The sequence below is a fragment of the Gouania willdenowi genome, chromosome 3 (assembly GCF_900634775.1).
Source record: "Gouania willdenowi chromosome 3, fGouWil2.1, whole genome shotgun sequence".
In the NCBI taxonomy this organism is placed as follows: domain Eukaryota; kingdom Metazoa; phylum Chordata; class Actinopteri; order Blenniiformes; family Gobiesocidae; genus Gouania; species Gouania willdenowi.
This window is the reverse complement of record NC_041046.1, coordinates 25,589,766-25,607,740: the sequence shown is the minus strand read 5'-3', so window position 1 is coordinate 25,607,740 and position 17,975 is coordinate 25,589,766. Positions and strand designations below refer to the sequence as shown.

The 17,975-nt window shown below is 37.8% G+C and overlaps 2 protein-coding genes across 13 annotated transcripts in view; both read left to right on the top strand.

The window, feature by feature from the left end:
- Positions 1-2,630, top strand: part of bdnf (brain-derived neurotrophic factor) — a 40,290-nt gene extending 37,660 nt beyond the window's left edge. For all 12 annotated transcript variants that reach the window (XM_028443283.1, XM_028443290.1, XM_028443293.1 and 9 more), the window contains one exon: positions 1,274-2,630. In XM_028443283.1, the coding sequence (XP_028299084.1) occupies positions 1,274-2,104 (831 nt within the window). In that variant the 3' untranslated portion in view covers positions 2,105-2,630. The remainder of the gene's footprint in view (positions 1-1,273) is intronic.
- A 3,214-nt stretch (positions 2,631-5,844) lies between these two features.
- lin7c (lin-7 homolog C (C. elegans)) lies at positions 5,845-17,280 on the top strand. Its single transcript, XM_028437195.1, has 5 exons — positions 5,845-6,039; positions 8,191-8,309; positions 8,406-8,477; positions 9,596-9,805; positions 13,294-17,280. Exons 1-5 carry the CDS (start codon positions 6,003-6,005, stop codon positions 13,459-13,461), a joined length of 606 nt encoding a protein of 201 aa, XP_028292996.1. The 5' UTR covers positions 5,845-6,002; the 3' UTR covers positions 13,462-17,280.
- The last annotated feature ends 695 nt before the right edge of the window (positions 17,281-17,975 follow it).

Here is a 17,975-nt window from a genome sequence, read left to right as displayed (position 1 = left end):
ATCTTTGTTAGCCCTAGCAGTGCTTTGTTTTTTGTTTTGTTTTTTTTTAGTTTTGTGTAAAACAAGGACTTGTTCCTCTATCACAGTTTCCTCCAAACATCCTTTTCATTCATCCTGCAATTCTTGGTTTCCTTCAAGATTTAGATTCAAAGCTGTTTTACAGCACAGTTTTTTTCTTCTATCAATACTAGTGCAACATCAGTGTTTGATACATTTTGTTAACCTGCTAATCAGTCTGTGATATCCATGTTAGAAAACTTGGTGAATTTTGACACTTGCAGTGTTGTTGACTAAATGAAGTTACTGCCAAGAGAAAACACTCTAACTTGTTATTGGAGGAAAACTGCAACATGTCAACAGACTGCACTACATTCACACATTGTGTTTATTTGTTTTTCGGTTGTTTTTCATTTTTTATTTATTTTTTTACAAAAAAGAAGATGCTCACATGAAGCCATATGGGGTGGGTCGTTAGCCTTTCAAACATATGGTCATGCCATTGGAAAACAATAGAAAAAACTAACTACAATGATGATGTTTCAGGTAGTTGGAAAGCATTTACCAATGCAAAACAAAACCTCCGTTTCCACTTTCTATTGAATCTATTGGTTTATCTTATGAATAAGCACAAATCTGCTATGTATAATACCTCTAATAAAAGTTCAGAAATAAATGTTCACATTTAAAGGGCAAATAGTAAAATCCAATTGACTGTTTGAACTATTGTTATGATTTAATTGTAAATGGTCTGTATGTAGCTTTGGGGCCCCCTGGTGGCTGCCTAGATTTATGTATCAGCTTATATCAAGAAACGGCTCTGCACTCGGTAAACAATCAAAAAGTTTCACACAAAGCTGACAAAAGAAAAAATGCCAAGGCTCATCAGATTGTTTTGTTTTCCCAATGTCTAATATTTATTTCTTTTGTAATGTGCAGCCACTCTGATGCTCAGACAGCTTTTATGCGTTTCTGCCAACAAATACTAATCAAAGCCAGTCCTCACAAAGGAGCAGACTGATTGCAGTTTGCAAACAATGTGAAAACACCGATGACACAGTGCCGTTGTCAGTTTATTTACAACATGGTGTGATTTATCGAAGGCCACAGGCTCTGTGGTTTGCTCATAAAGAGTGGAGAGCGTGAAAACAAGGAGCAGATTACAAGCTGCTTGATGGCTCACAAATAAGTTAACCTTACGTATGATACCTCTTCTTGACTAACAGATTTTCTCCCCTCTCTTTCCCCTCCCCTTGTTTTATCTCTTCTCTTACAGTTCCACCAGGTTAGAAGAGTGATGACCATCCTGTTCCTTACTATGGTTATTTCATACTTCAGTTGCATGAGAGCTGCGCCCCTGAGAGATGCCCCGGGCATGCGGGGCCATCGGACGGAAGGTTACTTGGGCGCCGCTGCGACGGCCACTCGTGGCCACGGGACTCCACAGAGTGGCGGTGGACCGGGCCAGCGCGGGGAACTGCCCTCACTCACAGACACGTTTGAGCAAGTGATAGAGGAGCTACTGGAGGTGGAGGGAGAGGCGGCACAGCTGGGACAGGGGGCTGATAAGAGCCAGGGACGTGGGGGCCCGCTGTCTGTGGTCACCACAGGGACCAAGGATGTCGACTTGTACGACTCTCGGGTGATGATCAGCAACCAAGTGCCTTTGGAGCCGCCGTTACTCTTTCTCCTGGAGGAATACAAAAACTATCTGGATGCAGCTAACATGTCCATGAGAGTGCGGCGACACTCCGACCCCTCACGACGTGGAGAGCTCAGCGTGTGTGACAGTATTAGCCAATGGGTGACGGCTGTGGATAAAAAGACGGCAATAGACATGTCTGGGCAGACAGTTACCGTCATGGAAAAGGTCCCTGTCCCCAATGGCCAACTGAAGCAATACTTTTATGAGACCAAATGCAACCCCATTGGGTACACAAAGGACACGTGCAGAGGAATAGACAAGCGGCATTATAATTCCCAATGCAGGACAACCCAGTCCTACGTGCGAGCGCTCACCATGGATAGCAAAAAGAAGATCGGCTGGCGGTTTATAAGGATAGACACTTCATGTGTATGCACATTGACCATTAAAAGAGGGAGATAGTGTATAAAATGTATAGATTTTATTGAAGAGTTTAAAAAAGAGAATAAAGAGAAAATATCTATTTGTATATATACATAACAGGGTAAATTATTCCGTCAAATGAAAATTTTATGGACTGCATGTAAAAAAAGATGAAGTTTATACAGTAAAGTGATACTACAGTCTATTTATTGAACATATTCATGACCTTGTAAACAATTAAAAAAAATCTGATCAGTCATTTGCGCCCAGTTTAAATTACTATATCACATTTTCCAAGACATTGTGATCTGTTTGCGTTGCCAAGAATCAGAAAATGAAGGAGTAAAAAAAAAAAAAAAAAGAAAAAAACAGGGACAAGAGTAAGGACAGTTTCATCAAAAGCTTGCATGCTGCTTCAATTGTGAATTAAGAAATTCTCCACCTACAAAAAAAGGATGAGATGCTGACAAAAGAGAGGGAGAGAAAAAAAAACCATCCCGTTTACATTCTCAGCAGAAAAAAAAAAACAATTTCCTCTCCGGTAACTTATTTGTTTACTATTCTAAACTTCTCAAGGTAATGTTGGAAGTACATACTATGTCAAGGTGCTGTTGTCAAAGCTTTGCTGTTTATTTTTTTATTCCGACAAGAGAAGATCTATATATAAAAATCATATATATATACATATATATATATATATATGAGACATGTTCCTGGGTTAATATTTATCATTTTGTATGTTGTGAAGTTGTTTGCAATATTAAACTGAAATATTTGAAGAAATAAAAATGACTATAGGCAACTGAAAAACAAAATCAATGTTGATAAAGTTTTACCAAGTGCCTTTTTGGGATAAACTTTATCATATAGACAGGCATTCAAGCAGTACAGGGAATAAGGCAGACATCCACACACATGCACACACACTGACTCAATCATAAAGAACAAAATTAATTACATTAAACATATATATATATATATGTGTGTGTGTAAAGGGGGCAGAAACCTATTGTAGTGTTATCCACAGAGGAGGCCATTCTTTACGGCTGTGAATGAAAAACAAAACCAACTGCATCGTGGGTGGGAAACCTTGCCCTCAGACGTGTTCAACTGTTTTAATTAGAAATAAGTGGAAAAAGGCAATGATACAACTTCCTGCTCCCTACCAGCACACTACTAGTCCAACAGAAATGTACGTGCTTCGATACTTTGGTGTTTATACACACGGGTGTTCAGACATTTACTCCAGTTGCACATGTGGTATTTCACAATTACAAGAACGCAACATCACATGAGAAGCGCCTACACATTCAAGTGCTGACTAGCACAAGTCAAATCAGGTTTTCTTCCAGCAAGCCTGGGTCTGACGGTGGTGAACTCAGCCGGAGATACGTTTGTAATGCATTCAAAATATACACCAAATATTTACCGCCGAGTGCCTGCTAATCCTCTCAACTAAGTCCTCTACAAAAGAACAATGAATACAGGTTCCATGCAGCTGCACAATCAGAGGGGAAATCCACTCTCTGTAACTGCTTCAACATCTGGGTTCAAAGTCTGCTGTGGCGTGATATCAATATTTCCCTCCAGGCAGATCATATCTCAGTGCACTACATGGTGCAAGATGCATGCTGGCCCAGTCTAGACCTAGAGTCTAAGGGTATAGTTTAAAAAAAAAAAAAGATCAACATATCACTCAACATTTCTGCATTTAACAGAAAACCAACATGTTTTAGAGAGTAAGCAGGCTAAGGCCAAGTTTAACCTGAAGCTTCCTGATGCTTTTGATACCAACCCTCAAGCAACGTTACTTCTTCATCCCTTTGAAGGTAAGTGACCTCGGTGGGGTATTTTGAGATATACTGGATGAAAAACTCATGAACATTGGAGAGATGCTCCACTTTCTTCACTTTTGCACTTGGATCTTCGTTGGAGGCCTATACTGAAGAAGCTGTGAGTTAATTTTATTGCGCTAAAAACAAAATAAAAAGACACGTCTGCATGATTTACTATCACAAATAACCAACAAGAAACTAAGGTTACTCATCTTAACTTCATATTTGTTATATATAAAAAGATCAATGGAGGCAATTATTCTCCATTAAAAAATACCCACCTTTGGTTTGACAAACACTTCCTCACGTAAAATTCAGGCTCTAACACATCCTCAGCCCAAAGGATGATGATTTAAATTTTCTCGCACGCATTTTAGATAAGGCATTCTGATCAGCTCTATGTGTAAAGAACGTAAGCCTGAGGCTATTTTTGTATGACAGAGATTAAGTAATAGAAAACTACCACCAGCCAATCATACATTCATCAAAGGAATGGATGAAGAGACTCTGAAATGATCTGCTGTCTCTGAGCCAGACCAAATCTTACGTTAAGTGAAAAGGCCAACCAACGTTGTCTCTTAATCATAAATTATACAGTGCATGTCAGTGGATCTCACACAACACAATGGTATGCTAGCCAGAGCCGGGGCTGTTGGAGGAGAAAGAAAACATAGAAGGGGAACATGCAAACAAAGGGTCTATTGTGTTCAATAAACTAACAAAAAACTGCTGCCGCACGACCAGTGATGTCCAAATGTGCTGTGCCTCTAACCCAAACAGAAAAGTGACGTCACAGAAGATGTTTTCCTAGACATTAATTCATTAGCAGCCAAAGGCAAAATATTCACTTTTTTTTTTTTTAATCACCCACCAGGGTGTGGCCACATGTGAATCACGCTTTGAAGTTTCAGGCCAAAGGGAGCATGAGCAGCAGCCCGTTTCCACTGGGTCTCCAGATGTGCTGGTGTCCACCACTGGGGGGCGGTAGATAGGCCATGTCCCCTGGATGTTAATTAAAAATACCAAAATAGCTTTTTCTGCTCAGCCTTTGTCACAAAGCCTGTCGAGCTGGTTTGTTGAAAGTAAAACAACATACATCGGGGAACATTGAACTCAGATCAAACTCATTCGTTTTAGACGTCAAACTCTGACTTGAAATTTCTCATGTGCAGAAAAAAAACCCCACCACAATCATAAATCTATGTGAGACTAACAATTGGAGCAGATGACACCCTCCCATCTATTTGAACTTTCTCATTCCAATGAGTTTAGCTCATAACTAAAACCTGTCCTGAGTCAAAGGTACAACAAAGTACATCTTCAGCAGGTGATTGAGACCAATCCATTGTTGGGCGAGCACACAAAAATACACAACCATGAACTAATAACATTCACATGTTCATTTAGAGACTCTAATTACCTTAAAATACAGGTGAGTTTGATCATCAAGTTGACAGCATCCTGGATGTGCTCAAAGTAGAGCTGCTGATCCTCCACATCAAGAAGAGTGAGTTGGGAGGTTTGGTTGTTTGTTTGGGGGAAAGTTCACCAGGCAGTGCCTAACAAGACAAGACCCATGAACTCGTACCAAGACTAGCTTACAAGATTGTATTTCTCAAATAAGTTTGAGTCATGGATTATTCAACACCAATATACCTCAGCACAATGAGAAAATTCATGATTTCTAAGATGGCAGACCAGTAAATGAGGAACTGATCTTGTTTGTTGCCATTGTGAAACAAGGCCCTGTCTAATATACATAAATTATTGAAAATGATGAACCAAAGGTAGAACCAAAGGTAGAAAGGTTTTGAAACATTATTTAGGGAAAACTAAAATATTAACGTTTTTTTTATCGAACAATCTTTATACAACAACAAATACCAAATATCATCTCAATGGCAAATCATCTAATTACAGTTATTCGTTTTACGAGGTGTCCCTGAACGCATCATGACACTTGCAGCTAGCCTAGCCAGCTAACTTAGCTAATCTGATTTATCGTCTCACTTAAGCGCACCTAACGTTAGCCAGGATTACCTCATTTAGTTTCCCACGTCTCCCATTTAAACCCAGTATACATACAACGGAAAACATCAAGAATGGCCTCACTCGGGGAGCCCGTACGGTTGGAGAGAGGTAAAATGAACTAGCTCACTAGCGTTAGCTTTGAAATGTTGTGTGTTTTTTTTTTGTGATAGGGAGACCTTAGCTTACTTTAGCTAGCGTTAGCCGAATTCAGCAAGTTATTTTTGTTTGCTTAGAGTATAAGTCTGGGAGCGAATACTATTTGTAACGAGTTGATAACGAATGTTATCGCGGATACGCTCATTAAATAGGAGTCTTCGGTTTGTTTTGTGCATGCTAACCGGCTAATATTATTGACAACAGCAGAGATAAGCTGCTATTTGTTATTGTAGTGACTACTGCCACACAGCAGAGTTTAAACACAGTATGAAGAATGTACAGAGGGATTTGTTTGAAATATTCCCAACCAATTGAGTTTAATCAATACTTTATACTTATTTTCTGCTAATACACAGGTTTCGTATGTTGATTTTGACATTTGCCAAGTAATCATACATTTAGGTCAATCAATCAATCAATCAATCTTTATTTGTATAGCGCCAAATCATAACCAATGGTATCTCAAGGCACTTTACAGTAGAGCAGTCTTAAGGACGGACTCTTCATTTTATGGATACACACATATGCATATATACGTATATACACATACATATGTATCCCACACCCAACATGGTGTGTTAGGGTTGAACACATGCAGCCTTTCCACTTACTTCTGAATTGTTAAATGATAGTCTACCTTTTAATCATTGGTAATGGCCACCACAAGTGGTGATTCCAAGTGGCACTATTTAATAGAATAATGAAATCAGTTTAACATAGATAGATCTTAAATCTTACCATCATTCTATGTCCCCTATCAAGTACATAGTGTATTTATATAATAATGTTGAATATTGCATCTGATGTTACACACAGTCAATTCTAGGTTTTTTCTTTGTAAACCTAGATACTGAATTTAAAAATAACTAAATAGTATAAAAACAGCTTTGTTCATGGCTCATTTGATCAATTAAAGCTTATTTCCAATCTGACTTTTTTCTCTTCTGCTGATATTATTTTCTGTTAAAATAGTAATAAGTATCTCACAGTACAAGTACTATATGCGCACCACCGGGAAATACATTTTTGCTAAAAACGATAATTCATTTTTGTTTTCATAGTGAAAGGACATGTTTTATTTGTTTATTGGATTGGGTTAGGGTTATAATCTCAGTATGGAGGTAAACTCAGGACGTGACACGGGTTGTCCTGCAAAAGTCAGTAGGTCTACGTTATGTGGAGCAAGAACTAGGAAAGACGTTAACCACTGAGTCATGGTGCTATCACTATGGGTTGCATACATATTGTAATCATTAATCAAACTTATGCCAAAGTTAGAAAGGAAAACTATCACCATCATTGTAGCAGATATTGTTTCATTTTTCTACGCAGACAATCAATTCTCGAAGAATGAGCGTGGACTAATTTCTTCTGACTTCCTACAGGGTTTCTTTGACTTCACTCAGATAAGCTATGCCTAGTACCTGATACCACAGGGTACTAAAGGACTAAAGTAGGTCCAGCACAATGTAAAAATAATAAGTATTCTGTTATATAAACTCGTCATTTCTGCCACGTATGCTTCATGTCATTTCCTATTGGTATGAAGTTAGTCATTGCTTTTATTTGAAGATTAAATCTACCTCTAAAGTTACACTGACCTTCAAATGTGTAAAGATATCATCAAAATAACAAAGTTGTCAGTCAACCATCGACCTGCCAGCCTGCTGCTCCTGTTTTAGAAAAGTAGGCTGGGAAATGGGGATGTTGGCATATATAGCTGTAAATATGTAATTTCATATACAGTTTTTTTATTTTTATAATGATGCTAATGTGTTATATTATTGCTGAATGTAGAATGTTCATAAAATGCAATTTGAAACACCTCGTGCCATGTGTTTGTTGCTATCGTTGGAAAAGTGATAAACGATGCCTGGCTCCTTTAGACAATTCTATGTGTATGTTTTATTGGTAAATGCATTTCATTCATTTGTTTTTATAGCTGAAAACAATTTGATGACTTTACTCATTTATATTGAGCTTTGTGGAAATGTTTTTTTCGTGTGGCAATGTATATCGTTTTTTATTATTGTTTTCTTTCTGTGTGTGACAATATTTCTGTGCAAAACCAATGAACACTGGTGTTTGTGTTGTTGTTGACAGATATTAACCGGGCTATTGAACTTCTGGATAAGCTTCAGAGGACAGGGGAAGTTCCACCACAGAAGCTGCAGGCCCTGCAGAGGGTCCTACAGAGTGAGTTCTGTAATGCTGTACGAGAGGTGAGACACCTTACTACTATCAACATTAATAACCAACTTAATTAATTCTTATGCCAATTGTGTTTTACTTGTTCTCCTGTTTATATCTCTTTTCAGGTGTATGAACATGTGTATGAAACGGTGGATATTAACAGTACTCCTGAAGTCCGGGCCAATGCTACTGCTAAGGTAAAGGGTTATTTGTCTTTCTCTGTGTCATTTCTTCACTTTTCTCATATAAGATTTATCTGCATGAACGTGTTTTAACTAGAATTTAAAAGGTCTAGCATAGTATGGTATACTATTAAATAGGGGTGTCCCAATCTGATATCGATATCGGTCCGATATCAACCTGAAAATGAAAATTGGATTCAAATTTTCGTTTTTTTTTTTTTGTTTTGTTTTTTTGCAATTCATTTTTTACTTATTTTGTTCAATTGTAGAATACTGTAAATATTATGTTGAAGGTTAAAATGTATGTAACCAATTGGTTAATAATAAATGGCTCAGTTTTTCTCATACCTACTGTTGCTGACTATTGATCTCTGTTTGAGTAACATCAGTCGATCAAGCCTTTTCTAACATTCCACACTACAAAATAAGTAATTATTATTATTTTTATTAAAAGAAGAAAAAAAAAGTGATAAAAGTATGAATGATTCATGCTAATATTGTACCGGATCAATATTGGTATCAGCTGATACACAAGGCTGCAATATCGGTATCATATCGAAAATGAAAAAGTTGTATCGGGACATCCCTACTATTAATATACTGTAGGGTACGGTATGGTGATATAAAATTAGATAAGATTTCCAATGTCAAAATATGTTTCAGTAGAATGGGACTTACTTCAAGTATGCACTTTTCCTGACATGTTAATGAACAAAAAATATCTGATTGGCATAGTTTCGAAAAAAAAATCTATATTTTAACAATATTTGATTTACCTTTTCCCTTAGCCTGGCATTTGTGTTTAGCTGCAGTCTCCATTTTTATTTTTAGCATGAAAACCAAGTTCCCCTCATCTTAACCAAACACATCAGATATCATTGGAAAGACCAGGATGTGCTCTACTCATCACACCAGGACTAGTAGCTCAAATGAGTCAAAAGATACAGTAAGATATGGACCAAAAACTATTTTCCTTTAGAGGGGACAGAAATGAATAGGCTGACTCAGGAGGTGAAACTACATGAATGAAAAGGACAATTATGGATCGAAGCATATCTAATGAAACAATCGATTTTCCTATCAATTCAATAAATACTGCAAAAAGTCTAAAAGTGCTACTTATTCTTTCCAAGGCTACAGTAGCAGCCTTTGCAGCAAGTGAGGGACACTCACATCCGCGGGTTGTGGAGCTACCCAAAACAGAAGAAGGCCTGGGCTTCAACATAATGGGTGGGAAAGAACAAAACTCCCCGATTTACATTTCTCGAATCATCCCTGGAGGCATCGCTGACCGACAAGGAGGTCTGAAAAGAGGCGACCAGCTTCTGTCTGTCAATGGGGTGGTAAGTTCTCTCATGTTTTACCTTTAATGATGACTGATGCTTTGGCAGAAAACTCTCAAAGGATGGCTAGAACATGTTTGAAAATTATTTTTGTATTTTACAGAAGCAAATCTTTTCAGGTAAAGATGTTTGTCCCAGATTATGACACTTATCATGTAATAAACCTTAGATATTATTAAAACCATGTTGTAGTACTCAAGTCCTGGACTTGGACTCGACTACCGATGTGTAGGACTCCTGACTCGTTCGCTGATGACTCGGACTTGAGCTCTGGCTGCAATAGGACTCAGAGGACTGTTAGTGAATACTTTGTTAATTTATTTCTTATTTCTTCTGGTATCCTAATAACAGATGAGTTTTCAGGTCACAGCTGGCATGCATTTTTACACGTGTTTACCTGTGTGCACGTTCAGGTGCCGTCTTGTTCAGTGTATGATGAATTGTCAGAGGAGTCATCGCAGGTTGTGCGTTTTGCCTTTAAAGATATTACAGCCAGCACTGGATAATGCACAGCAACATGCTTTTTGTGTTACAGAATGATAGAAGAAAACATTGTCCAGTGTAGGCGGCAGGCGGAATCTGCTACTACTTTCTTTCTTGCCGCCTTCTACTCTTAAACATGTTAATAAATGATTCCTTACCCCTTTAGCACCAAAAGAATATCTGTAATATTACGTGAATATCTGTAAAAGTCCAGTTTTTCTATTAGCTCTGTCTGCTAGCACATAGCATCTCTTCTTCACTGCAATGATATCTGCATGCCAACCGACCACTGGGTTACCAGCACCCTCTGCTGGTCCAAACAAATATCTGATGTAAATACAGTGCAGCTGTTTTTTTTTTATTTTTTAAAGTCCAATTGTTAAGGCACAAAATACATTTTCAGTTGCACTTTTAAAAAGAAAAAGAACTATTATGCAGTTTTGCATTGTTTACTATAGAACCAGAAGTTAAATTAATAGGCTTCTTCTTCATTTGTATTATTCCTTTATTTATTTTATTCAAGATTTATTTTTAGTTAAAATGCATTGTTTGGAATAGTTTATCAAGGGATTATTTTGACGATGAAATATAAAAGGAAAATATTTCCTTTTATATTTTCTTGTTTCCCCCCCCCCAAAAATAAAGGAATATTTTTCAGTCATCATTTGTCTACAGTCCCATTTTGTATAATAAATCGTGAGAGAATCGTATCGTGAACCCACTATCGTGAATTGAATCGTATCGGGAGTTGAGTGAATCGTTAAATCCCTAGTTAAACCCCAAAGATGTTAAGCGTTATCTCAATGTGAAAGTGCTGCATACCGGCAGCATAATTGCGGGAATCACAAGATCTCACAAATTCACGTAAATTCACTCTCTGCCTCATTTATAAAACTGTGTGTAGGTAAGATCACTTTAACTGGCGTACGCTAAAAACCAGGAAATGCATAGGCAAAAAAGGTCTTAGCACTTCAGAACTAAGTCATGGAAATTTCTTAAAATATTTTGGAAAAGTTTTGAAAAATCATTGTGAAGAAAGTGTGGTAATCCTGTACAACACTGCAGCATGCTGTAGCCTTACCTCTTTTACCCTTTTTGTAAAAAACACGGAAAACATGGACTTTAATTTGCTTTTCGCCTAAGAAATCTTGCTAAATCCGACTACAAGACGGGGACACAATGTTCTGCCTCGTGTTTACATTTATTAGGGCATTGATAACATCTCAGTGTCTGAGCTGGAGGATTTCAGTAACAGAGCCCTCAGCTTTTGCAGAGTAGATCATCTGAAATGTGAAGCAATCGCTTTTTGATGTGTGATTCCAAAAAAGAAGATCTGAGTGCAGGGGTAGATGTGCCCATCAGAGGAAGTGCGCCTTTTTGATAATAAAAATTATTTACTGCAGCTCTAAATGTCTGACGGAGGGTGTCATCAGAGACTATGACTTAATGATTAAAAAATTCCAGACATTGTTGCCTATATTCTGGTGATGTCTTCGTCATTAGGACTGACAGTACTCGTCCATCAGGCGAGTAAACAGGGCTGCTGGACCTGCATCAGCAACAGGTGGTGTAACAGCATCAAAGGCAGGGCATCGCCTGTGAGCAGTAGCTGGGGATGCTTCGGATGGAAAGCAGACCTTAAAATCAATCATGGTCTTCTTTTAGGACTGTAAGCTGATCTCAGCACGTATCCCGGAAATGAACATCTCTGGTGTTCAGTTGGTTTCCAAAACAGGCAGAAAAATCCAGAAGCTCAAGTGTCTAATTATGTTTTAGAGAAGAACAAACGGCACAATCTGAGTTTAACTCAGAATTTGTGTCCATTTCCAAAAGACAAAAAGGCTTGATTTTGTTCAGCAATTCTAGCATTAACATACGTCTTTCAAATATATAACTTTAATTGTTGTTTTAAATCCAACCGTCATCTTTACCTTCTCACACAGAGGTTTACACATTCATTTATAGAGCAGCGTTGCCAGCCTGTAAAAAACTAAACAAAAGGTCATAAATGCACGAGTGTTATCTTGAATCGGGTCCAGTTCTCGCCCGCTTTAAATGCATCACGCAACAGTTTCTGTGGGAGTGTGTTACATTCAGTAGGATTCACATGGGTTGACAAACTGTGCAGTCTGTGTCAGTTGTTAAGTGTGATCCCCAGTCTTTCTGTCGTCATACAAAAATTAGCTGAAGCCAGTCTGCTTCTGGGAGCTCTTTTAGGAATGTGTAAAGCATGTAGTAAATTAGAGAAAATGTACTTGTTACAACATAAATGTTGACAGAAGAATCCCTATACTTGTTTAATATCTCAGTTTTATTTGCCTCCCCTCTTTTAACCATGTTGATGTCTCTGCATGGCTGTTTTTGGTCCTTTCCCTTTGGCCAGTTTGCTGAGTTTCACACCACTTCTGTTTTTGTGGGTCTATATTTTTCCCACATGCAACCTGAGACTTGATCTATAGTTTGCATCTTTTTAATTTTACCTAGTCGCCTCCTTGGAGGGCTGATACATTTTCTGAAAATGTTGTAACGTGTTTATTAGGCCTCGAGGACGTGAGCTGTTGGTTTCAGTCTGAAACAGTGGATGTAAATGTACATTTTTTGGCTTTTGGATAAAACTCCACTGGGTGTCTTTAAGACTCTCACACGAGAACTTTCCCTGCAAGTGACCGTTGCTTGCTATGCTTGGGTAGTTTCAAATTCCAACACCAGGAAATACAGTCATCCTTTTGACTCTCTCATTAAAATTTCCAAATAACGAACAGTTATGGTAAGTTAAACCAGGCTACATATGTCTATGTTAAAGCCGTGTTCATTCTAGTACCTTTAAAACCTGGAAGTCATTGTTTATTCCAAAGATTATGGAGTTTCCTGTTGATCATGTGCTTTATAGCGTACTGGTTGTACCCACGGTACAACCAGTACTTTGTGGATTAATGGATAAGAACAGTAGTGTGTTCCCTTTTTTTCTGCCAAATCTCACTGCATGGTTGTGTTTTGTTTTCCAGAGTGTGGAGGGTGAGCATCACGAGAAGGCTGTGGAGCTCCTCAAAGCAGCTCAGGGCACAGTGAAGTTAGTAGTGAGGTACACCCCTAAAGTCCTCGAGGAAATGGAGTCGCGTTTTGAGAAAATGAGGTCGGCGAAGCGCCGGCAACAGAACAACTATCCCCAGTAGGGTTTGTGTTTTTCCAAGTTGATGTCCAGCTCCCATGCCTGTCCTCCTCTGGCCATCTGTTCTGGTTGTTCTTTTTCTCACGAAAACCCAACACATAGCAAATTTAGCTTTAGCTCCCTCTGACACATATTGCATTTAGTGCTTTTTTACTTTTCTGTAGCTTTTTTTCCAACTTTGATTATTACTGTTGTAGACACTAGAGCTCGAGATAAACACTACAGTGATCACGATTGTCAGCATGTGTTACACCGTGTGCATTATTTTTCAATCGACGGTTTGAATGCAATTTTGTGTACCTTTGAGACTATTCGTACAACTTGTGTGAATAGACGGGTAGTGTTGTTGATTGTATTGCAGCCACTACCGAGTGCCTCAGGGCAAACAGTAAATCTAGTGTACTGTGCTCACCATTCTTGTTTTTTTGTGGTAAAGTTTTGCCACCTAAAGGCCTGTGGTAGTGTTTCCCCGACACTTTGCTTCTACTAGTCTTAAAGGCCACTTCAGTTCGTATAAATGCATTCTGAAAGTATGTGGAGTCTCTTGAATTAGGCACCCCATCATGAATTGGCTTTTATTTGTCAGTATGTACGCTCTCGGGGAACCAGAGGCCCTTTGTGTTCACCAAACCATTAAACAACAACAGCCGAGTCTTTTCCAAACAATTAAGTGTTTGTCTTTTGGGTTTTTGCCGCATTATAAAAATCTCTGCAGCTACTGTAAATGATGTAATGGGGTCTCAGCCACTACAGTGTCACATTTTCATTGTTAAACTCTGCTACCAGCATGCTGTGAGGTAAAAAATTGTTCCACTTCTGTTTCTCTTAAATTATGAAGGTGCTGTATGTTTTATGTCTCTTTTTAGCTGACTAAAATGCCATTGATCTTACATAGGTGCTGGATGGTTGCATCATTCAGGGACAATTAAAACAATAAGAAAATAAATATCGGTAATCTAATTATCGTTTTAATTTTGGCTCTTCTCGACCAAACGTTGCTGAACAAAAGTTTTTGATACTCCCTTTAAAGGATGTAAAATGCTATGTTATGCACCATTTATGCACAGTTAAGATGCAGAGTTTTGCTCTAACTTCATCTACATTTCATGTACTTTTTACTATAATCGGACTGGGTCCAAATCCATTCTGATATATGTTGGATGCATATAAAACATAGTCATAACAAATCACTTATTTACTGCAATAATTTAAAGCATCTATTGACTGGTGTACAGTTTCACTTGAACACAGGAGGAATGTTTGTTTTGTCATTACTGAAAAACGTCTGTGCAGTAAACACAGTCCACATTTTTCTCCAGACTTTGAAAGTACAGGTTGTTTGTTTAAGTTCAACATTCATTTTTCTAAAATCACAAGCAAATGTGCAGCACTGTAGGCTAACTCATGTAATGGCTTTATTTGGTCATCCTTTTTCTGTTATAAGACTGGTATGTATTTAACATCACATTTCGTTGTTGGAATTTAGGTTTTCCACATGATCTACTAAATGCTTATTTTATCATTAGTAGAGATGGACATCATTTAGTTAATACAGTCATGCTAACAATTACATTTTTCCCATAATTCGTCCTGACAACAGTGCAACATTGTTCTTTGTTAGTGGCTTTGTTACTAGATCTCAACAACTCCCAGAACACATAGTGTTTTTTTGTTGTTTTATTTTAAATCTTCTCCTAAACACACATTGAAGTTTAGTGATGGCAACACCTCTGAGCTGTTTGTTGGCTGCAGCAGAATAGTTATTTAAATCCAACACAGACAGGAGTAGCATTCCTGAGTCGTAACAGTACGGAGTCATCCATAAATATCATTTGTCTACTTACATTTTTTTTTGTTGTTGTTTATGCCGTCCAATATTTGTCTTAAACGTCACCACAAAAGTCTGTAATTTCTTTGATTGTTGGTGATTTTTACCATCACTGAAGTCACAGGAAGTTTTGTTATCTTTAATGAAATCATTGATTTTTGAGATGGTGGCAAAAACGTGACACAAAAAAGAGTGCTCGCTGTAACACATCACTCCTCTTTAAAAACTGCTGGAAGATTTCAAAAGCGTTTCATAAAATGCACATTTTCTGCAAAATATTTATCTATGCAAAGTCAATTGAGAACTTTGGAAGTAATTTGTACCAAACAAACTAAACTGAATGTTGCTGAAAATCCCTATTTTAGATAAGCTTTGTGGAGACTGGAGTAAAGTGATTAGACAACAAAACTCCATTGGTGAGCACCTCTGATACTAACTCTGGTCTATATCTAATGACAGTCTGAATGCTTGGAGAAGAACAGGGGACACCTTTTTACTGTCGATTATTGGACTTAAATGTAGTTTTAAGCAGAATGAAATGTTTGATCACATATAAACACTTCTGTACGGTGGCCCAGAAGGGCCACACAACACACACCAACAAAAGTCACAACACATACCAACAACAGTTGCAACACACACCAACAAAAGCCACAACACACCAACAATAGTCACAACTGAAAAGTAAAGTAAATAAAATACTCCGCACTGACCTTCAGGGGCCTCCAACGGGCCCATTTCAGACTCTATCTGAAAACCAAGCACATATTCGGACTCGGCGAAATAACACCTGTCCACTGATTCCACATTATACACAAAATGAACACTTTTTCATCGTCCCAAAAATTGTGTGTTTCGGCTCTAGCGGGCGCAATTTGGACTCTACCCAAAAACCAAGCGCATATTCGAATTTGAGAGGACCAGACCTTTCACATGTAAATATATTGTTTTTGGGTAGAGTCCGAAATGGGCCCGCTGGAGGCCCCCGAAGGTTGGTGTTTTCCTGTCAGGGGTAACCTCCGTAAAAGGATGGAATTACGATCCGCCTTGACTACAGAGTATTTTATTTTCAAAATAATCCCTCCTCTTTTCGTTGTGACTTTTGTTGGTGTGTTGTGTTGTGTGGCCCTTCTGGGCCACCGTACCTCTGCCTCCTTACAGCTACAGAAGAGTCTGCTGTTTGTTTGATATTTGTACACACTTTGATATGTTACATGGAGACATTTAAAGTGACATATTTAGTTTTTAGGCTCAGTTGAAAGAGAGAAATGTCTGACCAATCCGTAGTTAATTTTAGTTTAGAAGTTGTACATAAAAAGTCTTAATATACTGTATAGTTTGTCCTTAAATTGTGTTGTTCAACTTTAGCTGTGTAGACGATACACTCCTCCATACACACACACACGCTACATGTAAAATTTTTCAGGTAAACAAGGAAACTAATGTTGCTCACTCACTACTGAATGTCGCTGACTGTCGTCTGTTTTGATTGCAAACTCTCTGCTTCGTTCCCTTTGACTTTCTACCCATCTATACATTGGATTGGTCACTAGAGTATTTTTTTATAATAGTTTTCTTTTCATGTGTTTCTCAATTTTTATATGTGATTTTCCTAAAAAACTAAACTCGGGAGTATTGGTACTTTCGTTTTCACTCTGTACCAGAACTAGTTCAGTTCAGCCTCCAGGAGAAGCAGCTGACGGATGGATGGAGAGACCGTCCATCCATTATCAGCCCCTTCCTTTCCGAGGACTGAACTGACTTTCCCCCTTTATTAATAATTTTCAAAACAAAACAAACTTGCAACATTTGTGCAAATTTTGATAACATTTGCAACTGCTTGAGTCTGTGCTTATTTAACACCTGTAGAGGTTGTGTTGTGTTATGTAGTGTTTATTTGTTCTGTTTGTTGTGTTGCAAAATGTGGAATGTACATTGTTGTTACATAGATCATAATAGTTGGACTGGAAGCTCAATAAAGCGTGCTTGCATTTATGATTTGTGCTGGTTTCCTTCAACAGTTACACAGTCACCGTGTGACCCTCACTCATTCATTCTCTGTACACACTTTGTGATGTAGATTTACTGTAGCCTACTGAAAACAACACTCTTACAGTTACATTCTTACTTGCAACCAGTTTAAGGCATCTGACAAAACCACGATGAACAGGTTTCTGGACTGTGGAAAGAAAGGAAACAACATTTTGATGGACACTTTGCAGGTTCATCTTTGACAGTTTTACCACAAGGTGGCGCTATTAATTTTAGTATATTATATAATGGATAATATATTCTATAATAGTAATAGTTTCTAACATCTACTATACAAGAAATGTATTATGCAGTATATTGTATTACATGTTTTTTTCCCTCAAAATGGTATGTTTTCATATTTAATTTTTATAATAATAATGAACAGCTCACCGCCATAATTGTGTCTGATTCTTCGTTTTTTTTTGTAATCTAAAGGTACAGGAGTAATCCAATCAGAATTCATGTGGTCTTATACATTGATTCCATCAAATATGTCTGTGTATATTTACAAATATTAAAACCATCCAATACCAGGTTGATGAATGGTAATTAAATATTTAATCACTTATGCTGTATATTGTTGTTGACTATATCTGTAACAGATTTTGTCAACCAAAATCTTAATGTCATTTATTTGACTAAAACTAGACTATAAG

Excerpts from the sequence above, each read along its gene's own strand:
- lin7c (XM_028437195.1), top strand. The coding sequence starts at position 6,003 with ATGGCCTCACTCGGGGAGCCCGTACGGTTGGAGAGAG. Across the intron at positions 8,310-8,405 it reads TCTGTAATGCTGTACGAGAG|GTGTATGAACATGTGTATGA; the intron begins GTGAGACACCTT and ends ATCTCTTTTCAG. Across the intron at positions 9,806-13,293 it reads TTCTGTCTGTCAATGGGGTG|AGTGTGGAGGGTGAGCATCA; the intron begins GTAAGTTCTCTC and ends TTTGTTTTCCAG.